The 25,154-nt window shown below is 42.0% G+C and overlaps 1 protein-coding gene and 1 long non-coding RNA gene across 6 annotated transcripts in view; one reads left to right on the top strand and one right to left on the bottom strand.

Annotated features, from left to right (window-relative positions):
- SH3GL2 (SH3 domain containing GRB2 like 2, endophilin A1) overlaps positions 1-25,154 on the top strand; it is a 392,098-nt gene that overhangs the window by 278,900 nt on the left and 88,044 nt on the right. For 2 of the 5 annotated variants that reach the window (XM_081499173.1, XM_081499166.1), the window contains exon 9: positions 1,441-2,660. In XM_081499173.1, coding sequence (XP_081355299.1) covers positions 1,441-1,640 — 200 coding nt within the window. In that variant the 3' untranslated portion in view covers positions 1,641-2,660. Of the gene's footprint in view, positions 1-1,440; positions 3,000-21,763; positions 21,815-24,863; positions 24,964-25,154 lie in introns of those variants that run through there. The other 3 variants (XR_014056490.1, XM_081499191.1, XR_014056489.1) reach the window with 3 other exon arrangements.
- LOC145509825 (uncharacterized) lies at positions 1,177-16,150 on the bottom strand. The gene is made up of 4 exons (XR_014056495.1): positions 15,938-16,150; positions 11,126-11,213; positions 2,587-3,188; positions 1,177-1,488 (listed from the first exon to the last, which is right to left on the bottom strand). It is a non-coding gene; the product is annotated as an uncharacterized LOC145509825 (long non-coding RNA).

The raw sequence follows: 25,154 nt of genomic DNA, 5'->3' as shown, positions 1-25,154 counted from the left end.
GGAGGAAACATAGGTGTCCTCAGGAGACTACAAAGGAAAGAAGTGAGGTGTGGGATGATGGTGGGAGCTCTCTACCTCTTGTGCTGAGCTCTGCTGCTCAGAGCACTCAGTGTGTGGATAACAGCAGTGGTTTTTAGAAGTTAGCCGGTTACAAGGACTAGTCATGTAAGTTATAGGTAACCTGTTCTCTGGTGCTCAGAAACCAATCATATATTCCACTTTTCTCTCGGAGACTCATTAACTTGCTTTCTCTAAATAAAAATAAATACATGTTATTGTTCCCCTTCAAAGCCATCTAGGTGGCATGGATCTGCATGCACTTGTCTGAGTTTATTAGTATATGTGTATGCCTACTCTGTCAGTATGCCTACTGATTTAACATAGATCTCTTTTAAGATATGGGCCCATATATCATTATTTAAATCAAGGTAAATATATTATTTTTCTATGCCATAGCTCTGATGGACATACATCATAGTCATATATGCAGTATATTAATGCACAGGTGTAATTATATCACTTTTATATAATCTCATTTAATAGCCACAGTAGTACCATGAAATAAGTTCTACTGTTCATTCCAATTTTAGACAAAGAAACTAAGACTGAAGTGCCTTATGAAAGGTCACAGAGAGTAAAAACTTGAACACAATGTTTTATATGTCGTGTTTTTCACTGTATTACAGCAACTTCCAGAGATTGAGATCTTTATTTTTAAAAAGTGTGAACTGCACTGTTATTCTGATGCTGCAAAACATTGTCCATGTAATGAACTGTACTATTTCATATAGGCAGAGATCTTAAAGTGCTAGTGTGGAAAGAATTCTGGCCATGCTCCATTATGAACCTAAGTCTCACTGTGCTGTGCTGTGCTAAGTCACTTCAGTTGTGTCTGGCTCTTTGCAACCCTATGGACCATAGCTCACTAGGCTCCTCTGTTCATGGGATTTCCCAGGCAAAAATACTGGAGTGGGTTGCCATGCTCTCCTCCAGGGGACCTTTCCTACCCAAAGATTGAACCCTTGTCTCTCCTGCATTGGCAGGTGAGTTCTTTACCACTAGTGCCACTTGGGAAGTCCAAATCTCACGAAGACTCCTTAAGTCATTGGGTCGTCCATCTCTGCACATTGTTAGGAAGGCCAGCCTCGATGAGCTGTGTTGTATGTATCAAAAGAATAGATGTGACCAATTTTTAATACGGGAAAAAGAAACAGGAATTCGGCAACTCCCAGAAACGTGAGAAAACTTCTGAGGACTGGTAGAGAGCAAGGTGCCATGCAGCAGACATTGGGGACCAGTGCCAAGAGGAAGCTTCAGCAGGAAGAGGAGTGAGGGAGGAGCCCAGGGGGACAGCTAGCCAGGCAGGGGCCGCAGGCAGTCGTCGCGTGTGTTAAACTCCACTTGTCTTTCTGTGCTCTTCTCTCCTACTCTTACTCCCAGGTGCCCCAATGGATCAGCCCTGCTGCCGAGCTCTGTACGACTTTGAACCTGAAAATGAAGGGGAGTTGGGTTTTAAAGAGGGTGATATCATCACACTCACTAACCAGATTGATGAGAACTGGTATGAGGGGATGCTCCACGGCCAATCAGGCTTCTTCCCCATCAATTATGTGGAGATTCTGGTTGCTCTGCCCCACTAGGATGTTAACGCTGGCTGCCTCACCATTTTTTGACCCAGATAGTTAGGTTTAACCACTGCTTTGGTAATGCTGCTTACAATACATCCCAAGTGCAGGCTGCAGTGGTCCAAGTCGTCAAGCCCCACTGAGTACATTTGGTTGACTTGTGTGATCCCACAAGAGTCATGGTGATGGATGATATCTTCTTAGCCTGGTGGGCATGGCATGTGCTTTTACAATACCATTTGAGACCAGCCAGTAGTCACAGAACTGCTGTTTACAGTTCTCAGGAGGCTGTGGCCTCTGAGAATTTGACCATGAGCCACATCACAGATCCACCATCCAACTGAAGATATTATCTATCACTGGCGGGCCATCTCAAGGTCTCAGGTTCTCCGTTTAAGTAGAAGAGAAAGTTCTTGTTTTCATATCAACCCCTCCCAAATGTGTGAGTCACAGAACTGTCCAAGAAAGCCTCCCTCACCAGCAAATTATCTTCTTGTCTGAATGAGTGAATCCCTGGATGCTCTCATAGAAAGTGTTGAGTGTGTGTTCAAAGCCTTCTCTGAAAAGTTTCCTTTGTTTCCCTGCTTATGCCTATTTCTGAGGTTCAGCTGGTTTTCTTCCCTCCCTGCTGTTAAAGCCAGAGGGTGATTCCCATTTTATCTCTAAGTAAGATGGTCATCATGTTGTGGGAGGAGCTGAAGAGGTTCTCTACTATGAGGAATTGGAAAGAGACCGGGTCTCCAACCTTTCCTTTCTTGCTGTACAGAAACCAGATTTGTGTACAGGGCATTTCTGAAGGTACACGGAAGGGGGAACAGATGTCTTCACTTCATTTCTGTTTATGAATTACATGTTTCATGAATCCATTTGGTACAGAAACACCAGAAGAAGAGCACTCGAAACCATTTCCCCACTAGTTCGTAGACCAAGAAACAGTAACTGTCTTCCCATCCACTTTTACCTTGTGTTCTTTGAACATCGTTTGTGCATATTCTGCCCTCAATGAGGACCAAATAAAGACGATTTTTGTGCTTAGCATTTTGAGATGTGTGGCTGCATATGCAAGACTCTTTTGCAGTTCAGTAACGACATTTATTTCTGTCCCTTCTATCTCCTCTTCATTTTGTGTGTACAGAGCTATGCGTACGCTTCTGAGTTTTTGTTTTTGTTTTTGTATCAGTCATTAAAGTCTTGTTAGGTATCCAGAGTTCTATTTATCTAGCTGTACAGATTCTTTCAGAGGTTTAATGTGCTGCTTCGGATGTGCCACTTGCGGTTGTGGATCATGTGGAGTGAAAGGCAAATCTTACTGCTTAATGTATAAAGTCTTCCCACGGGAAGCGTCGCTGTTTCCAATAAATATTGCTGAAGACAGAACCAAAGGCTCCGGTGCTTTATTTTGTGTTAGTTCTCTGGGTCCAGCAGTGGGTGGACTAGTCTTCATTGCCTTCTTATACAACCAAAGCAGACCTCGTTCCAACCTCAGACCTACTTCTCGGTAAGCAGGGGAAGTTCCATTATCAAGAAGTAGTTAGCCTGGACACTGGTAACTTCTTGGTAACCCTGGGAAGGAGGAGATTTGAAAAAAAGGATAAGAAAGTAGGAAGAAAAAGACTTCTATAAAAGTGAAATGAGATACCATCATGTTGATATCATGAGAAGAATATAATGTTCAGAGGAGCAAATAAAAGATATCATTTCAAACAGTCTTTTGTTTTCTTTCATGCTTAAAGGAATGGACATGGAAATACAGATTGGCCAAAAGCCAGCGTTCTTTTCTCTTGGTGTGTATGTTGGGGGTGTGGGGTGGGAGGAGGGGAGCAGTGCATACAGAATATGTATTTCCTGAGCTCCTGAGAAAATAAACATGTTCTCTGTGTACTGGGTGTCCTTGTATTCTTCCATGCTGAGGGCAATAATCCAAAACTTCTAATATAAAGCAAGTAGTTTTAATCTAACTTCTAAAGATTTACAGAAGATATACTAACTACACATATATATTATATATAAATTCTCTAACTGAAATATTTTTTTCTACCTGTGAGTTAGTGTATTACAGATCAATTCTTCAAACCAATTTAAAGAAGAAATTACCAATGACTTTATTGTGAATGGAGAAAATCCAGAAGAATCACAGGTAAACTATTAGACTCAATAAGTAAATTTAATAGGATTACTGGATGTATAACATCATCAGTATCCAATGTCAATATCCAAAAAATGTAATATACCAGTAATGGTCAATTAGAAAAAAGTAATTAAAATATACATCATTTACAAAGGCATAAAAATTCAAGTCCATAGATATAAATCTGATAAGAATTATGTAAGAACTCTACATAGAAATTTATGAAACATGTTTGAGAAAAAATAAAGAAGACCCTAAATGAGTGAAGAGATATTTATGGATTGGAAAACTCAACATATGTTAACATATGTTGTTTCTACTCAGATTGACCTACAGGTTTGGCGCAATTTCAACCAAAATCTCAGGAAGTTCTTTGTGTGTATTTGAAAATTGACAAGCATATCATAAAAGTTATGTGAAAATGCAAGTGGATATTTCTTCCTAATGAAGAACAACAAAGATGGAGGACTTTTTCTTGATATAAAACGTGAAGTTACAGTAATTAAGAAAGTATGATGTTGATACAGTGACAGGACAATAGATGATCCGTACAGAAGAGCAAGTCCAGAAAGAAGCCTATATACATTCAAGCAATATTTGAACCAATAAAGCTTTCTGTTGTCTTTAATGCTGCACATACCAATGTGACTGTACCTATGTAATAGTAGTTCTGTAATATCAAAGGGAAACTAACAGCAAGACCCAGCACAACATAGAGTAATCTCATAATGCGTTAATGTCAAATGGAACTAAAAGCCCAGCTTCCAGGAAGAATTCAGTGTTTAAGGGAGTCTTTTGGAGATCATTAATAATACACTTACCAAATTTGGAACTATCTGAATTCCCTATTTTTATTGAAGAATAATAAATTCCTTTTTATAAAACTTTATATACAGAAAACAGCAGGCAACTTTGTGGACCATGATTGAGAAGTGGAATCTACCCCCATACACGTATTTTCCTAAGTCTAATCATACAATGAACTGTCTGAGGTGGAAAGAGAAGCAGGACTAAACTAAACTGGACCAATATGACAAATTATGAGGCAGTTGTCTCGTTTTGGGTTTTTTTTTTTTTTGTAATATGTCTGGTAAGTTTTAAAGAGAAAACTTCCTGGGAAACTAATTTTGCTTAGTTTTTCTTTGCTAAAAAAAAAAAAAGTGAACAATAAGAATGGCATGACTGAGAATTGAAGTTTCCCTTACACCATTTATCATATGTAACATACACCCTGGAATTTGCCAACTCTTATTCTGTGTGCATTTAGCAATGGTTTAGGATATTAAGATTATCTCAAGGCTCTTTTCAAGACAGCTTCTAGAGTTCTAAATCAAACCATGTGGACACTTTTTAAGACTCATTTCAAGAACATCTTATTAACCAGATTAAGAAATGAATTGCTGATTATCAGAGAAATGAAAATCAACGCTCCAATGAGGCATCACCTCACACCAATCAGAATGGCCATCATCAAAATGTCTCCAGACACTGAATGCTGGAGAGGGTGTGGGGAAAAGGAAACACACTTAAGTTGTTGGTGGGAGTGTAAATTAGTTGAGACATTATGGAGAACAATATGGAGGTTTCTCAAAAACTAAAAATAGAGTTAGCATGTGATCCAGAAGTCCCAATCCTAGGCATATATGCAGAGAAGATGAAGACTAATTTGAAAAGACACATACATCCCAATGTTCATCAGACAGTCAGTCAGTCATTTCAGTCGCTCAGTCATGTCTGACTGTTTGTGACCCCATGGACCACCTCACACCAGGCTTTCCTGTCCATCACTAACTCCTGGAGCTTGCTCAAACTCATGTCCATCGAGTCAGTGATGCCATCTAACCATCTCATCCTCTGTCGTCCCCTTCTTCTCCTACTTTCAGTCTTTCCCAGCATCAGGGTCTTTTCTAATGAGTCAGTTCTTTGTATCAGGTGGCCAAAGTATTGGAGCTTCAGCTTCAGCATCGGTCCTTCCAGTGAATAGTCAGGATTGATTTCCTTTAGGATTGACTGGTTTGATCTCCTTGCAGTCCAAGAGACTCTCAAGAGTCTTCTCCAACACCACAGTTCAAAAGCATCAGTTCTTTGGCACTCAGCTTTCTTTATGATCCAACTCTCACATCCATACATGACTACTGGAAAAGTCATAGCTTTGACTATACGGATCTTTGTAAGTAAAGTAATGTCTCTGCTTTTTAATACACTGTCTAGGTTGGTCATAGCTTTTCTTCCAAGGAGCAAGAATTTTTTCACTTCATGGCTTCAGTCACCATCTGCAGTGATCTTGGGGCACCCCCCAAAATGAAGTCTGTCACTGTTTCCATTGTTTCCCCATCTATTTGCCATGAAGTGATGGGACCAGATGCCATGATCTTAGTTTTTTGAATGCTGAGTTTTAAGCCAGCTTTTTCACTCTCATCTTTCACTTTTATCAAGCAGCTCTTTAGTTCCTCTTTGCTTTCTGCCATAAGGATGGTGTCATCTGCATATCTGAGGTTATTGATATTTCTCCCAGCAATCTTGATTCCAGCTTGTGCTTCATCCTGTCTGGCATTTTGCATGATGTACTCTGCATATAAGTTAAATAAGCAAGGTGAAAATATACAACCTTGACATACTCCTTTCCCAATTTGGAACCAGTCCATTGTTCCATGTCTGGTTCTATCTGTTGCTTCTTAAGCTGCATACAGGTTTCTCAGGAGACAGGTAAATGGGTCTGGTAGTCCCATCCCCTTAAGAATTTTCCAGTTTGTTGTGATCCATACAGTCAAAGGCTTTGGTGTAGTCATTGAAGCAGAAATAGATGTTTTTCTGGAATTCTCTTGCTTTTTCTATGATCCAATGGATATTGGCAATTTGACCTCTGGTTCCTCTTCCTTTTCTAAATCCAGCTTGAACATCTGGAAGTTCTTGGTTCATGTACTGTTGAAGCTAACTTGGAGAATTTTGAGCATTACTTTGCTAGTGTGTGAGATGCGTGCAATTGTGCAGTAGTTTGAACATTCTTTGGCATCACCTTTCTTTGGGATTGGAATGAAAACTGACCTTTTCCACCTTGGAAAAGTGTGGCCACTGCTGAGTTTTCCAGATTTGCTGGCATATTGAGTGCAGCACTTTCAGAACATCATCTTTTAGGATTTGAAATAGCTCAGCTGGAATTCCATCACCTCCACTAGCTTTGTTTGTTGTGATACTTCCTAAGGCCCACTTGACTTCACACTCTAGGATGTCTGGCTCTAGGTGAGTGATCATACCATTTGGTTATCTGGGTCATTAAGATCTTTTTTGAATAGTTCTTCTGTGTATTCTCACTACCTCTTCTTAATATCTTCTGCTTCTGTTAGGTCCATACCAATCTGTCCTTTATTGTGCCCATCTTTGCATGAAATGTTCCCTTGGTATCTCAAATTTTCTTGACGAGATCTCTAGTACTCCCATTCTATTGTTTTCCTCTATTTCTTTGCATTTATCACTTAGGAAGCCTTTCTTATCTCTCCTTGCAATTCTTTGGAACTCTGCATTCAGATGGATATAGTTTTCCTTTTCTCTCTTGTCTTTCGCTTCTCGTCTTTTCTCAGTTCTTTGTAAGGCCTCCTCAGACAACAATTTTGCCTTTTTGCATTTCTTCTTGGGGATTTTTTTGATCATCGCCCCCTATACAATGTCAAGAACCTCCATCCATAGTTCTTTAGGCACTCTGTCTATCAGATCTAATCCCTTGAATCTATTTGTCACTTCTACTGTATAATCATAAGGGATTTGATTTAGGTCATACCTGAATGGTCTAGTGGTTTTCCTTAGTTTCCTCAATTTAAGTCTATATTTTGCAATAAAGGAGTTCATGATCTGAGCTACAGTCAGCTCCTGGTCTTGTTTTTGCCAACTGTGTAGAGCTTCTCCATCTTCAGCTGCAAAGAATATAATCAATCTGATTTTGATATTGACCATCTGGTGAAGTCCATGTGTAGAGTCGTCTCTTGTGTTGTTGGAAGAGGGTGTTTGCTATGACCAGTGCATTCTCTTGGCAAAACTCTATTAGCCTTTGCCCTGCTTCATTTTGTATTCCAAGGCCAAACTTACCTGTTACTCCAGGTGTCTCTTGCCTTCATACTTTTGCATTCTAGTCCCCGATGATGAAAAGGACATCTTTTCTTGGTGTTAGTTCTAGAAGGTCTTGTCGATCTTCTTAGAACCATTCAGCTTCAGTTTCTTCGGTGTTAGTGGTGGGGGCATAGACTTGGATTACTGTGATATTGAATAGTTTGCCGACGTTCATAGGAGCACTATTTACAATAGCTCAAGAGATGGAAGCAATCTAAGTGTCCATCAACAGATGAATGGATAAAGAAAACTAACACAACAATGTAAATCAACTATACTTAAGAAAATCATGCCTCAGTAATAAAAGTAGATTTATGATTATAAAGTTAAAAACCTGCTTTGCAGACTGTCTTTCATCCTATGGGGGTGGTGATGGTGACAGGGTGGACTTAATGCTGAGGAAAGAGATATCCTGGAGCTTCCATTAGGGACTCTGTGTGGTAATTGGTGAAGACTTACCAGGCTACATGGAGAGGTGGCTACCAGGAATTTCTAGATCCAGCTGTTGGGACCTGTTACAAGTCCCCATATCTGAGGGAGAAGGTGAGGGTGGGACGTTCTGAGAGAATAGCATTGAAACATGTATATTATCATATGCGAAACAGAGCACCATTCCAGGTTCGATGCATGAGACAAATGCTGAGGGCTGGGGCAATGGGATGACCCAGAGGGATGGGATGGGGAGGAAGATGGGAGTGGGGTTCAGGATGGGGACCACATGTAAACCCATGGCTGATTCATGTCAATGTATGGCAAAAACCACTACAATATTGTAAAGTAATTAGCCCCCAACTAAAATAAATAAATTTGTTAAAAAAAAAAGATGCCAAGGAAAAGAACAATGCCATTTTTGAAAGGATCCAATGAAAGATAACCACTTAAGGGTCAGGCTGTTGAGTGTCACTCACCTCTCGTGTGTGCCTAAGAGATGTGTGTGCCTTCCACTTGTGTCAGGAAGAGCTATGATTTTTTTTTCTTTAAAATTTTTTAGTTTATTTTTAATTGGAGAATAATTGCTTTACAATATGGTGTTGGTTTTCTGCCGTACCTCAACATGAACCAGCCATTGGTATACATATGTCCCCTCCCTTGTGAACCTCCCTCCCACCTCTCACCCCATTCCACCCCTCTGGATTGTCACAGAGCACCAAGTTTGAGCTCCCTGTGTCGTAAAGCAAATTCCCACTGGCTCTCTGTTTTACATATGGTAATATATGTTTCAATGCTACTCTCAATTCATCCCATCCTCTTCTTCCCCTGCTATGTCCACAAGTCTGTTCTCTATGTCTGCATCTCCATTGCTGCAGTGCAAATAGGTCCATCAGTACCATCTTTCTAGATTCCATATATATGCATTCATGTATGATATTTGTTTTTCTCTCTCTGATTTCACTCTGTATAATAGGCTCTAGGTTCATCCACCTCATTAGAACTGACTCAAATGTGTTCCTCTTTATGGCTGAGTAATATCCCATTGTGTATATGTACTACAACTTCTCTATCTGTTCATCTGTCTATGGACATCTAGGTTGCTTCCATGTCCTAGCTATTGTAAATAGTGTTGCAGGGAATATTGGAGTACATGTGTATTTTTCAATTATGGCTTCCTCAGGGTATATACCCAGTAGTGGGATTGTTAGGCCATATGGTAGTTTTATTTTGTGGGAAGGTAAATTGATATAGCTGTTATGGAGCACAGTAGGGAGATTCCTTAAAAAACTAGAGCTGTGATTCTTGATGGGAGTGAGGCAGGTTGTCAGCTTTTGAGGCAAAAGAATGGAGAGCAGCATCTCACTTTCTCAAAAAGGAGCTCTGGACTTTTGTTGTACTACCCTCTGTGATTATGCCTCCATAGGTCCCAAGGCCAAGATTTGGGTAAGTCCCTTCAGATAAGAAATAACAAAGTGGTTCACTGTAGAGGGGTGGCGAAAGAATCAAGTTTGAATATCAGGAAAATTTGAAGGTGTTTGGAGCTCTTCCTGGAATCTCAGTTCTTGATCTTGGTCTCCACGGCAAGTGTGGTCTCATATCTGTTTTTGGATATCATCTGAAAATGTTCTCAGCATTCATGAAATCTGAAATTCAAGAACTGTCCTTTCTTTATATTCCAGGCAGGCTAAATGTAGATTTCTTCACCTGGCAGAGGCTACCGTGATTATAGGTTTTAGGAGCCTTTTAAGCAATAAAAAGAGATGTGTATTTACAGCTGTGTTTGAATTTCCTGTATCATTCTTTCCTTACCAGGGAATCAAACACATTCAGCACTTTTATCAGATGATGCTTGTAATTGAAAGGGAAAGAGATGGGAAACACCGTTATTTATTACCCTGTATTGAGCACTTAGTTAAGATCAATATATATGATTTTGATTGAAGAATAAGGTGTTAAACCTAAAACACTTGGCTCTTTGGGGTTAGACATTGGAAGAAAGAGAGCTTTTTAAACGGGTTGACTGTTTACCCAGTCTAGTGTCTCAGGTTCATCGGTATTTAGAGCTTAACAAAGAAAATGAATTTACCAACACTATGAAATATCTTAGTAGCAAGACAAAGAAATGGTGAGCTTCTTGATGGTGAAATAAAGTGACTATCAGGTCTTATAAAAGGCTGATCTTATGGGATGTCAGACATAGGAGGTGAAGAAAGTAATGAGAAGTTTTAAAAGCGCTGATTTCATGCTTTATTTCCATGCTAGTGTTTTGGTTTCCTTAAAACCTTTCTGTGTGTGACTGGTAAAAGAAACACCACATTGCTTTATTTTTCTAAACCCAATTAAGTATGGCTCTCATTCCGCTCCCATCAGAATTGGCAGGCAGTGCGCTCTCGGTTCTGTCTGTGGGGAAGAGCCTCTGGTTCTCAGCCTAGGTGGTGTGGCTGCTGCCAGCTTTTTTTGCCCAAGCCTTTGTAGTCTGCTGGAAAGCACAGCTCCAGCCCTCTCTCTGCCTGAGCTTGGTTCTGGGTCATTGCTGAGAATCCCAAGCTGGAGCCCTGGGACCCAGCATCCCTGGGCACAGGGCCATCCCCACTGAAAAGCCACTCTTTCTTCGTGTAAGTCACTTACTCCAGTAGAACAAGACACATCATTTACTGCTTTATCACCCGTCCCAGATAACAGAGATTGACTAGACTTGGGGAGAAGTCCATAGAAACTGTATTTTTAAAAAGCTCCACCAGTGATTTTTACCAGCATCTCTTAGCAAAGCATCTGCCCCCATCAGAGCTCATAAAGATGAAGAAATCAGGGAGGCCCCTGTGGAGCCTCTTAAACTCACCTGATGCTAAGAGTCATATAGAGGTACTTGCATAAATTCCCAGGTTCTCTTTTCAACTGCTCTTAACCAGAATTGCCTGTTGAGGGACCTGGAAAAGTATATATACCATCAGAAAGTTTAGGAAGCAATCTTAACTACGGTGCCTCTAAAACTGGAACATACATGAGAATCCCCTGGAGCTTGTTCAGACAGATGCCTGGGCCCCACCCCCAGAGATTCTGACCCAGTAGATCTGGGGTGGTAGAGAGTGTGCATTTCCAATAGATTCCAAAATGGTGTGTGTCCTGGTCCCTGGACCACACTTGGAGTAGTATTGCTCTAAGAGATACACTTCTTAGGCAGAGTCGGCTGCTTCCTAATATTTAGGCCCTGGCCTTGGTGTCATGAAAGATAGCAAGACATAGATGCATTAATCAGTTATTGTCCCCAGCTAAATTGTTCTCAGTGCTCACACACTGAGTAGAATTTTCTGTGGAGAAGGATAGCTTGGGAGATATCCAGGCATTTGGTTGTAGACCTGAAAAATCCCAAATCATTTGTGGGACAGTGGATGCTTAAACACAGGCCCTGGGAACTCCGTCAGTTTATTTATTTTGATTTTTGTTTCCTATTTTAGATTATTACTTCCATTGATACTATATACCTTAACCATCTTTGTTTATACAGATGTTTGTTTAATTGACAGTTTTGTCAATTATTCTTTTTAATTAATTTTTATTGGAGTATAGTTGCTTTACAGTGTTGTGTTAGTTTCTGGTGTAAAGTGCATCAGCTATATGTATACATATAGCTCCTCTTTTTTGGATTTCCTTCCCAGTTAGGTCACCACAGAACATTGACTAGAGTTCCCTGGGCTATACAGTAGTTTCTCATTAGTTACCTATTTTATATAAAGTATCAGTAGTGTGTATGTGTTAATCCCAATCTCTCAATGCCTCTCACATCCCCTATCCCCCTTGGTATCCATATATTCTCTATATTTGTGTCTCTGTCTCTGCTTTGCAAATAAAATCATCTATACAATGTTTCTAGATTCCACATATATGCGTTAATATATATATTTGTTTTTCTCTTTCTGATTTACTTCACCTTGTGTGACTCTCTAGGTTTATCCACGTTTCTACAAATAACCCAGTTTCAATCCTTTTTACGACTGAATAATATTTCATTGTATATATATACCACATTTTCTTTATCCATTCCTCTGTCAATAGACATTTAGATTGCTACCAGGTCTTGGCAGTTGTAAACATTGGGGTGCATGTGGTATTTTGAATTATGGTTTTCTCTGGGTTTATGCCCAGAAATGGGGTTGCTGGGGCATGTGGTAGTTCTATTTTTAGTTTTTCAAAGGTATGGAGGTTCCTGTTAGTATTTTTAGCAAACTTTCCAGTGATAACTTAGATTGGGGAAGCACTAGTCTCTATAAAAATGTTTGAAATACGTGGCCAGCTGTTTGCTGACTTTTTCTTGTTTTCTCTTTTTGCTTTGATTTTTGAAAGACAGTTACACTGCCTGAGGAAGTAACATTTGATGCCCCCATTTCCTCCTTGCTCAGAGAGATCCTGCAAACCCGGTGTCTCCCTGTTTCCCACACATGTGTTGATGGCAGGACAGACATCCTAGGCCTGAGTCTGTGCTCATGTAGGATCCCCACCTTCTCTTTGGACATTCCTCATGCTTTACTGCTCACTGCACATTTTGTGAGGGGCTTGGAGAGAGGCATGTCTGAAGGGAGACTCAAGTGCCTTGGATGGGGCAGATGTCAGATCCCTTGCTTTTCTTACTCAGATCAGCAGTCACGTTTGCATTCCTATCAGGAGCAGGCAGAGGTGCTGAAGGCAGGTCCCGATGCCTGAGACTCTGACTGCGTTTTCGAGAGTGGGGCCCAGTACCTGCAGCTGTGATGGGCAGCCTGTCCCACCCCCCATGGCTTCTGCAGGCAGTTTTCAGGCTGCACGGAGGGACCCTGGTTCAGGCTTGTGAGTACCATGGGAGAGGATTCCTTAGTAGACATGGGCTGGCAGCTAAGAAGGGGAAAGGAGGAAGCAGCTTCCTTGCTCATGCAGTGTCAGTCTTTCCCGTGAAAAGAGATAGTTAAAAGGATCGCAAAATGCGCAGCTAAACCCTTGCAGGAGTGGTGACACAGCCTTTCTCTTGCCTTAATTTTTCTTTTTAGGAAATAAATGCATCTGAATTTATTATGTAGGAAACACAGATGGAAGGAGGATGGCAGAGAACGGGAAGGAGGAAAGTGGTTCATGAGTCTGAGGAAACCCAGACTGAATGCTTTAACCAACCCAATCACTTAGATGCTGATGTCACCTGATTATTATATATTTATGTTCTCCCCCTGCCCCCTGCTTTTGTTCTTTTCTCATTTTCCCCCATTTCATGAGAACTAGATTGCCCTCTGCTGGCCAAAAAAAAATTTTTTTAATCAGATAAAAATCTGACAAAATTTACTGATTGATTCATAATCATCATGTATAAACAAACCTTAAGATCTATCTCATCCCAGTGGCGTGATGCTTAAGCTATTGCCCTTTGAATCAATTAGTCATTTTTAGCATATCTGAGTATCAAATTGATACCCAATGAAATAATGGGCAGTATTCAGGTAGAGAACTGAGTTACTGCTCTTGTCGTAGAAAGCTTGGTTGTGGATCACACGGTATAATTGTCCAGTTAAAACACAGTGATGGGCAATTTACAATGATGCGTGTTTGCAGTATAGGAATGAAACTGTGGTCTCCCCCCGCCCCACAGGTTTCTGAAGCTAAGCTGAAAAGAAGTTGTAGGTCATAGTATTTCACCTTGAACAACAGTCTTCAAGAAATGCCGTGTCCAGAGACAATAACAAAAGTTACCAAGTCTAACCAATATACTTGGAGTAATTTTGAAAGTAGATTTACTGAGGTGTAATTTATGTACCATAAAATTTACCTATTTGAGATACACAGTTTGAGGATTTTGAGTAAACTTATAGAATTGTGTGCCATTACTGAAATCTAGTTTTAGAACATTTCCATCACCCCAAAATGATTGTTTGTTCTCATTTGCAGTCAATTCTGCTTCTATACCCACATCTAGGCAACCTTTAATTTGTGAGTAGAGTTGTTTTAAAGTATAAAAATGGAGACTTTTTAGTTAAGTGGAATAAATAATGGTTTAATTGATAAATGATACTGGCATAGTCAGCTATCCATCTGGGAAATATCCTGTCTAACTTGCTCACCTCTGTGAATCTTGTCATCTCTTCCTTAATACTCGTCCAGACAGCTCTGGCATCTCACCTCACTTACCTTGGACCATCACCTACCAAGCTTCTAGCACTTCCTCAGCGACCAGCTAGGATGGCTGAAGGTGCTGAGTGCAGGGTCACAGGAGAGTCCTCCCAATACCTGCCCGCTCCCCCCGCTGACCTTACATCCTGTACACCCTTCCCAGTTTAGCACGCAGGAGATCCAGTCCCTTCAAGACTTCCTATAGTTTCCACCAGTTCACACCATCCTCCTCTTCCTTCACTGTGGACACTCTTTCTCCCTGGGAGTGGGGACTGCATTTCTGAGTTCTGGGTGTGCTGAGCTCTGATGCTGTTCACTAGCCTGGAAGCAGTGAGGATCAGCAGCCTCAGGTGGGGTCTTTGCGGGGGCTCCTGGGAGGGGAGGTGGTCCTCCTCTGCCAAAGGGGAGGGAGGGTGGGCCTCCCTTAGATAGGATGATTTAGGCGACCTGGGAGTTCAGAGTCCTGAGCCTGGTCCACCTCCACGACTCCATCCTCAGGGTCCCACTCTTCCTGGCTGTGACAGAAGGGAACTGTCAAGACTGCATAAAAAGTTTTCTCTGTAGCTTGGCCTCCTTGGCAGATTTTGAGTTGATTTCCAGTACAGTCTGCCATGCAGTTGCCTTATGAGATAAAGGTCTCATAAGGGCTTCCCTAGAGGCCCTCTGTTTTTCATAGTTTATGCTTGGTTGACCTGTAGCTGTCTTTCTTCTTCCCCAAGATGTTCTAACAGTTACCAAAGCAGTGAACATCACAATTGTCATTTAATTACCATTTTCCTGTGCTGTTCAAGCTCTCTTCATCTTCCACCAGTACTTAAGCCTGTCACCCCGAGGTAAGAGTTGTGATGCTTTGTCATTCAAATGGTCACCATAAATGAAGTCCTTGCCATCTGACGCACGGGTAGGCAATCAACTGCCAAATCCTACTCAGAGAGTTTGCTTTTCCAGGGCCGCTTCTGGTACTGACTTTCTCAGCCTGATACCCAGATATCCAGAGACTGAAACAAAGGCTTCCCTGTGGGTGGACTTGGAGGGGGCTGTGATTCCAGGAAGCAGGAAATTAGGACGGGGAAACAAAAGAAGGCCAAACAAAAGATACATTTTTTGAGGTACCTTACTGCTTTGCAATTAGTGTTTGATCCCATTGGAATCTACCAAGGAGAAATATTCTCTTGGGGGATAAAAGGGGTAGGCATTGATCTGTTGGCTCCGGTTCCCTACACTCCTGGGTTTCTCATGGTTAAATTCAAGAGTGGAGTCCCAGGGAGAGAAGTAAGCCTCCTCAACCCTAGGCAAGGCTCTGTCTCTCTGCATCTGTGCAAAGCCAGCCAAGGTTTGCATCAAAGTGGATGCTGCAGCTTCGGCTGCAGGAAGAAGCAGAGCCTAGAGGATTCTGAAGAGCACACTATACCCACCCTCAACCCCACACAGCTTCTACTCTATTTCTGCCCTTCTCTCTTCAGGTTTTACAGCTCTTGTTATATTCATGGCATACGTATCTATCGCATTGGGATAAGCCCCTTACCTGGGGGAAGTATATTCTCACTGGCATCTTTTGAGTCCCTGAACCAGCTTATTGAGCGTATCACCCTGCACAGTTTCTTCCTTAATAGCTCCCCACCTGATCTGGTTATTTTGGATGAACCTTGGATGTTTTTTGAGGCTGAGGATTATACCTCTCCTAATTCTGTTCAAAATGTCATTACTCACACTGCTACTGTTTCCATTAATCTTGTATGACAGCCTGGAGGAGAAGTGGAAATTTCTATCTCATGCTGCCATGGTGACCCTGGAATTCCTACTCTTGATTGTTTTATGCACACAAAGATGGAAATATCAGGTCCCTGAGCTGAAGTGAGAAGGTTCCACGTTCTCCTATGTAACTATCCATGCAGGGCCAAACACTATTAGATTCTAACCTTGTTGACTGCAGCCCCTGTGGAAGGCAGGACGTCTCAGTTATCTTCACAATTCTGCCCCCAGCGCTGGCGTGGCTCCCCTGGCGATGTCAGTGGGGCTTTGTCTGCATACCCAGCCAAGCCTCTGTGGTGACCACCGGGTGAGTGTTCCCTGGGGGCGGGGAATACATAGTCTGACATATTTTATTATTTTTCCTCAGAGTAGAAAATACAGGCCCACGGTGATATCTGATTGCAACTCTCTTACCTCATTTGTGGCAAATATCTCCCTGTGCTTTTATAGAAATATAAAAATCAAGCGAGCATGATTTCTGGTCAAAGAGGGACTTTTAAACATTTTTTTTTCTTTCATTGCTGCTCATGAGTGGCCTGTTTCCTAGGAACAGACTCACATGCTTCAAGTATCTTGTTCGAAAGTCCAAATAGTCTGTCAATCTCTTCTGATTCATAGGAAGAAGGGTTTTTCCAAGGGTTTCCCATAGCTCCTGACATATACTATCTCCCTTAATCCACACACCAAACCCAAAAGAAAAGTATTGCCGCCAGGTCTACATATGATGAAACTGAGACTCAAGAATTCTAACTCAATTTTTTCTGAGTCCAAAGCCCACCCTCTCCTGGTACCGTAGGACGCAGCATTTCATATAACTTGTATTTCGTGGATGAGGGACATATGTCGCCAAATTTAAAACACACGACCCTCTCCATTTGCTCATTTTGTTAGGTTGATTAGCCTACTTAGACCCTCTGTGCCTCCATTTCTTTGTAAAATGACAATAAAATAATACCTACTTCATTGTTGTGGTAGGTTGTTGAGGATTAAAGGAGTTAACAGACATAAAAGGTTTAAAACAGAGTAACACAAAGTGGGTATGGGTTTAACAAAACCAAAGCAAGTTTCCTGGGCTAAAATCAGTTCTGACTCCTGCTCCAAAGTCATCTTCTGTGAATACATTTTTGAAATGGTAACTAAAGTCAATGGGAAAATGAGTTGCACTCTCCAAATTGTTTACGCGCCTCTTTTCAATGAACATTTATAACATTAAACAATAATAGTTTATGTCTTTGGTTATTTAGACATTATATTCAGCATAGAATAATTCAAATACATTCACTAGGAGACCATTTTATTGTTCATGCCAGGGAGAGAGTAGGAGGTTGTAAGGTTGGAGCCAATGTGTCTCTAATGAAAGTAGCAAATTGGGTAAATGGAGGCTGAGCAGGTTGGACAATCTATATTTGTTCTACATGTTGTAGAGGTGAAAGTCTTCATGGCAAGTGACAGTAACCTACTATGCACCAAAACAAAAACAAAGGAATGAATTAGCACATATAATTGGTAGAATCAAAAATGGCACTCATTACAGGCAAGACTAGATCTAGGGGCCCAAGCAACATCACTGAGACTGATCACCACATCATTCTTCCCCCCTCATCTTTTCTTGTTTCCAAATAATTTATTGGCTTCATTCTCTTCTACCACAGACAACTGTTTGCTATACGTCATGGGGAAAATGATTGCTGACACATCCTTGTCTTTATCCTTACAGAAAAAAGAGCACTTTCTCTCTAATATCTAAATACAAAAATCCCATGGAAGAACTCCACGTGGCCCTGCTTGGCTCTGTGTCCATCCTTGGACCAGTCACTATGGTCCAGTCTCTACTGTTGGATAATATCCCATGAGAGTCCCAGCCTTGGTTGTTGCCCTGCATTATGGAGTAGGAGAGTCAGGGCTGGAGAAGAAGCAGCTCTCTAATTAAAGGAGGAATACTAGACAAAAAGCAGTCAGTCAATGTTCCTTGCCCTTTATATAGAATCTCAGGCACTGTCAAATGTGCTCCTCTTCCCTCCAGTCTAGCTCCCAAGTGGCGTCTCGCTCTTGGCTTAATACCTCTCATCATTTCACCCTTAGATGTAATGTTTACATCTGACCCCCCGACTCCTGTCTGCCCCTGCAGGACTGTGGCTCAGATGTGTTCTCCCACCCTTCATACTTTGGACAACTGCCTTAAGTAAGATTTCGTTTCTTGGCAAATCCTGTGGAGCCCGGATTCTAGCACCAGTTTCATCTTCTCAATCCTGTTGAGCTTCCCAGAATCAGAGATTTTGTGTGATATGAGAGTGTATGTAGAGTTCATGTGTCTGATAGTAAATAGTAAGCCTTCAGTTTATATAATCCACTGAAGAGTGGTATCTCAAGCACTTTGGAACAAGAGGCAACTAAGGATTAACAGTAGCTCAGAATACAAGCATTTCTGTAGCTCTTGACCATTTCTATAGGTCCTGGGAAAACTGTGAGACTTTGAGATTAAAAGGGAACAGGTTTATTCCAGAGGCAATAAGAAACATGGGAACATCAGTATAGCTTTGTTTTATTGGGAGGAGGGGTTGATATGTCCCTTAAGACTCACTGAAACTGAAGGTTTTCTCTCTGTTTCTTTTACTGCAATTTGTTGAAGACACTGGATCGTGCATTTTGTAGAGTCTCCTCTCTGTTTCCAGGAATTTGGCATTTGGATCTAGATACGTGACCTGATCAAATGCAAGCTTGAGTTTTTAGCAAGACTGCCTCTTAGGTAGTGTGTTCTTTCATCAGGAGGCATTTAATGTTTGATCATTTATCTTTCTCTGATTTTGGCAGTCATTGATAATTATTCTGTGGATACAGTAATAGAATTTGCAAAGTAATGATATTCTAATTCTTCACTTATTTTCTAGAATACTTAATAAAGAGAAACTTCTTTTTACCTACTAATTTTATTTTTCCATAATGATACACTGTATGCAGAAAAGGCAGGAAAAATTCTTGATTTTTTCGCTCTACCTGTTTTCAAAGTAGTCGATTCATTAGCATTTTTCTAATAGTGACCAATAGTTTTTTGTAAGTATCATTATGAACTCATGGATCTAAACATATTTAACATGTTTCAGTCTACTGAAGTTAACCTTATTGATACTCAAGTTGCCCATATTTTGGCAATGTGAATCCCTTTAAGTTGGCGTCTAAGTCCTTTTAATAGAAACCTAGGAGGCTCTGCTAACTTCCTTACTTTCTAGTGTAATGAGATATATGGGCTCATCTGGTAGGTTGAGCCCCCAAACTGGAATTGACCATTTCTTCAAGGAGCTCTGGTTCCTTTGAGCAGTAGATCTCAAGACCACAGCTGAAGTGCTAGGAAGTTATTTTATCTTCTGAATTAACAGGAAGGCAAGGTTATTTGATTATGATCTAGTTAAGTAATATAAAGACTCAGACATTTACTAATTCTATGAAAAAGCCCTATAGATTTTCAGAAATTTTGTACAGTATATTAAGGTTCTCCAGAAAAATAGAAAAATAGACCTAATAATTTATCTATCTATCTATTTATCCATCCATCCATCACTTCAGTCGTATCCGACTCTTTGCAACCCACCAGGCTCCTCTGTAGCCCACCAGGCTCCTCTGTCCATGAGATTCTCTAGGCATGGATGCTGCAGTTGGTTGCTACATATGTACATACATACATATAAAGAAGATTTTTTTTAATGAGGAAATGACTCTTATGATTATGAAGGCTGAGAAGCCCTGTGGTCTGCAGTCCACAAGCTAAAAACCCAGGAAAACCAGTGATGTAATTCCAGTCCAAGTCTGAAGGCCTGAGAAACAGGGAAGTTGATGGTGTAAATCCCAGTCCAAGAGAAGAAGCCTGAAGCCCCAGTTTAAGCAGATGGGCAGGAAGGAGCTGAATGCTCCGTCCTCTTCCATGGGTTCTATTCTGGTGCTCGGTGGATTAGATGATGCCTACCTACACTGGGGTGGGCTAGCTATTGTAAGGAATCCACACATTCAAATGCTAATGACACACACCCAGAAATACTATTTCATCTGGCCCTGTGGCCACAGTCAAGTTAACACACAAAATTAACATCACAGAGAGTATGTTTGACAACAGGGGTATGTTTAAATACTTTTGTGAAATGAGCCCTAATCATCTCAAGAAGGCCTTCAGGGGCTTTTTAGCGATTATCCTCCAGAAGGGCTGAAACCAAGGTGTGATGAGTGGTCCCTGGGACTGCCAGTTGTGTGAGATGTGCTAAATGAACAGAGAAATCAAACCATGGTTTCAGATAGAAGCCTAAAATTGAAGTCACTGGGCCAGATGCTTCAAATTGCAGGCATTGATTTGTGCGAGCAAGCTGCTTTACACATGGGCAGCCCTATGTAATAGGTCTCAGGAGGACTGGCGGCTTGGGTTTATTTATTTAATGATAGTTAAACACTCACCCAAGCAATACCGGATGCCAGCTAGCATGAAAGCTATCACACAGGCTGAATAGGCCGTATCAGCCCAGCTGCATGGTTTTCTTGTTTGCATGGCTGCTGAGCTGGGCAGAAAGCTATCTCAGTGTGCTTAGTCTGAGTTCAGCTAGTTGGCGGTGGTAACGTGCAGCTAGCTCCCTGTGCTGTAAAAGCCTGTTGCAGTTATTTCCACCTTGGGGCTGCTGGCTGTTCCTGCAGGAGGTCTGGAATGCACCTTTCCACTGGTCAAGTTCCCTTCCCCTGACATGGCTGGAGGCTGTTCAAGCTGTGTAAAGAGCCACACTCCCCTTTATGATTGAGTTCACACTACCACCTCCCCTTTTATCTTTAAAATATGGCATTTTATGTGTTTTCTGATGCAGGTCAACTAGAGAGTTCTGGAATCTGTAGCTAGGGGAATTCTAGGCCTCATGCTTTAGTTGCATGAAGACTGAGTGGCCCTCATCCACACATCTTAAGAAGGCCATTGATTCTGTTTTCAAAAATGATTCACTTCATGCTTTGGACCTGAGGATGGACAGTGGACTTTTCAGAAGGAACATCCAATTCACATCCAAAGCTGTTTGCCTTCTGGGTGAGAATGTTAGATTACAGTTGCATGTTTGGGGTGATCACCAATGTCAGACTAAGGATTTGGAGTAAATAAATTTAACTGATGGTCAGACCCTGAGATAGTGTAACATCATATGTCCAGCCAACATTAATAATGCAACTCTTAAGTGCCTAGCTAGTACACTATGGAGAAAGCATATTCCTATGGAATTTTTATTGAGGAGATTGGCTACACTCCTTTACTTCTGAGCAAGCACAGAGCTTTCACATTTTCATCAATTTATGAAGGAGAGGGAGCTTATTTGGGTAAAAAAAAAAAATGACACAATTAGACAAGCATATGTAAGAGCAGAATTTCTGGGCAGATAAATTAATTATACACAACATTGATGGAGTGCATGTTATGTGCCAGGAACAGTGCTAAATATTTTACATGGGTGGTTTCTCACACTTCCTTATAATAACCCAATTAGGTAAGAGCTGTTGTTGATCCCTGTCTTTGTCCATTCGGGCTGCTATAACAAAAATGTAACAGACTGAGCAGCTTAAACAAAAAAACATTTCTTTCTCATAGTTCTGGAGGCTGAGAAGTCCAAGACCAAAGCACCAGCAGATGGGGTGTCTGGTAAGAGGCTGTTTCCTGGTTCCTAGATGGATATCTTCTCACTGTGTCCTCACAGGGCAGAAGGGGCAAGAAGTTTCTCTGGAGTTTCCTTTATAAAGGCAGTAATCCCATTTATGAGGGCTCCACCCTCATGATCTAATCACCCCAAAGCCCCACCTCCTGACCCTAGTGCATTGAAAGTTTATATTTTGTAAATGATACCTGCATGTTGCATTGGGGTTGGGGGGAGGAGCAAGCATAATTTTAAGTGTTAAATTTTACATCAAAATTACTAAAACACCTTTCTCCAGTGTGTGCTGTATTCTCGTAGTGTTTATGGTAAATAAAATATAAAGGAGCATGTTAAAAAAAAAAAGAAAGTTCACATTTCAACCTGTGGATTTGGGGAGGAAATAAATATTCAGTCCATAACAATTCCCACCTTAGAGCAGAGGAAATTGAGGCCCAGAGGAATTGAGTTATGCTGAGTTCATGTTGTGTGCCAGAAACTGTGCCATACGTTTTACTTGGATTATTTCACATAAGTCCTTACAATGATCTGATAAGATAAGAACCATTAGGAATCCCCAAGCTATGTATGTGGAAACGGAGGCACAGAGATTTAATAATTTCCCTCAGATCATACAAGGGCGAGACGCAGATCTAGAATTTGAGCTGCAGAGAGTCCAGACCTCTTAAAGGACCCTGTCGTTCTTGGGATTGTTTCAGCCTCTGACGATTTTATTTCCTATGTAACAGCTGTGTTTGAGAGGAGGGGACATCATCCTTAAAAAGCCCTATAGAACAAGGGTGGGTTTCAGGACAATAGGAATTGGAACCTGTCCTGCCTCTGCAGAGTCCTCATGGCCCCACTGTGTCCGGCGGCTCACTGTGTCCGGCGGCTCACCCTCTGGGTGCTAGGAGAGCCACAGGAGAATCCCAACTCTGGATGCAGCCTCACTGATAATTTCCATGAAATTGAATTTCCTTTCTAGACCTGTGTCACCCAGAAAGCCTGCCCTCCTTCCAGCAGGCTGGTATTACTAGTGATCACAATTTGTAACTGAGTAACTTTCTGAAAGGAGTGAGGATGTCTCCTTCTCTTGCTTTGTCTTCCCGTTTCCCTCCTCCTCCTCCCCATCCTTCTTCTCTTCTCTCTCTCTTCTCCTCCTGCCACCTCCTCCTTCTTCACTTAGTATTGGGCAACTCTAAAACAAGGGAGCCTGATCCGAGCATCAGGGAGGCATAGTGGGAAGGCTACTGGGTAGGGTCTTGCATCAGTTTGTTCTTCCTGGACCTTGATTCCTCATCTAAAATGATGTGTTGGGCTAGACCAGAGTCCTGATCAGAATCCCTGGGATGTGATCCTGAAATCATCTGTAGACATTCCCTGGGTGAGAGGCAATGTTGAGAACTGCTTCCTGAGAGAAATAAGGCCAGTGGCCTCCAAGTTTCCTGTGTGGCTTCCCAGCCACACTCTTCTGGGCTCTTGAAACCAACCCTCCCGCAACGAGACTTGAGGCTCCTGTGTCTGTGCCTCTCTCCACGTTCACCGTTCCTTTCTAGCACTCACGACCCACCACATTCACTGATGATTTCAACAAGTGGCTCAGAGACTTTCCATTGTCTCCTGGTCATCCTGTTTTGTTCTTTTTTTCCCCCACTGTTTGCAGGAATAGCCAATTCATCTTCCTATACTCTTAGTTCCTTGGTATTTTCACCTCCAGGGATCTTCACTTCCACTCCATGACCACCACCCAAAATAGCACTGCCTCAGAGATCTTGAGCTGTAGGGGTCTATTCCTGACCTACATTCCATGGTCCCCACTCTAACCGGCCCCTAGCCTGTACCTTTGTCTGCTTTGTCCCTTTGTCTTTCTGCCATGTCATCCCATTCCATCTCATGATGCAATTGTGTACTGTCTTCCCTGCCCCGGGGCTGCCACGCACACTGGAGGGAACCCCACAGTGATGCAGGCATATGCCATGACAGTGTGTGTTTTCTAACTCTAGCCAAGGACTTACTATTGCCTAGCAGTACTTCTATGTTGCCGTTCCCCTTCCTCAACAGCGGTTTTGGATTTGTACCACAGTCCTCAGGGTACCTGTCCCTCCACTGTGCCATCTCTGTCATTTTTAGTAGAATCCTTTCTGTTCAGCAGGAAAAATCATTAAATTCCTGCCCTCTTGTAACTGATGGCTTAGTAATAGCCAGTGGAAGAGATTTTCTCCTCTTGTGAAGGATTGATGCATTTTTCAACATGAATTTTGGATTCTACCTCCATGACAAAATAATTTATTATGCGTTCCTGACTCATCCCCAACCCACAGCCTCCTGTCTCAGGAATGCTTTGTGGCAAATGGAATTAGAGAGGTAGTTGGAATCCCTGTTCTCTGAAAATACCCAAGTTTATGGAAGAGAGGGCAGGTAGAGAAGGGATGGCCCATAAAGGCAAGAAGAGAGGGGAATAATTTCCCACAGATCAGGAGGAGCCTACAGGCAAAAAGAAAAGGAGGATTCCCACCAGTAATGAGGAGTCAGTGACAGGGCCCTGGGGACTGCTGGGTTGTCTATGCGATAAGTCTAAGGATGCTGACCCCCAGGCCCGTGGGCTCACGGTCTCCCTCAAAACAGGTTGGGCCCTGCAGGCTTGAAGAGCAAGCATCTCTGTGCTCTGTGCCAACCAGTGTGGTCAGCAGCCAGAGTGGCTTCTGGATGTCCTGACACTAGGGCCCTTGCATGATTTGGGGAGGGAAAAGAGTTCTATTACTAACTGGGATTGAAGTTTCCATCACAGAGTTAATTTGAACTGTGATCTGACTTGGTTTGTGAAGTTTATGCTTCCCAGTCTCCCTTGAAACCTATGGTCCTCACCTCTTCAATTGTCCTCTCAATCCCCTTTCTCATACCTCTGCTCACCTCCTCTGCTGGGACCCTCCCCTAAATATGGAAACACGTTCAAAACCCTCCCACCCCCCTGTCCTTGCCCACTGCCATCTTGAAGAGATACCTTTCCCTGGGCCCCAAGCCTTCCCTGATTATTCTCTTCCTCTCTCCTCCTTTTCACAGGCTTCTTCCTTGAAAGGACATCTGCTCGGATCATATCCATGTCACCTCTTCAACGTCACTGAATCTGGCTGCAGTGCTCGGCAAGACCACTCTGGTTAAGGTCAGCAAGGGTGTCATTTCACTCATCTCCTCTGAAGTAGAATGTTTCCCTCTGGAAACCTTGTTTCTTTGCCGTTGGAAAGGCTTCATTCTCTTTGCTTTCTCCCTTTGCCATTTCTTAGAATCAATGGAGCTTTCATTCCTATCTGTCTCTGAATGTTGGCCATCACAAGGTTTCTTCCCTGGCCCTCT

The sequence above is a fragment of the Giraffa tippelskirchi genome, chromosome 1 (genome assembly GCF_054371585.1).
Source record: "Giraffa tippelskirchi isolate mGirTip1 chromosome 1, T2T-mGirTip1v1.2.pri, whole genome shotgun sequence".
Classification (NCBI taxonomy): Eukaryota; Metazoa; Chordata; class Mammalia; order Artiodactyla; family Giraffidae; genus Giraffa; species Giraffa tippelskirchi.
The sequence above is the reverse complement of the archived record's forward strand: the minus strand, read 5'-3'. Positions and strand labels throughout refer to the sequence as shown.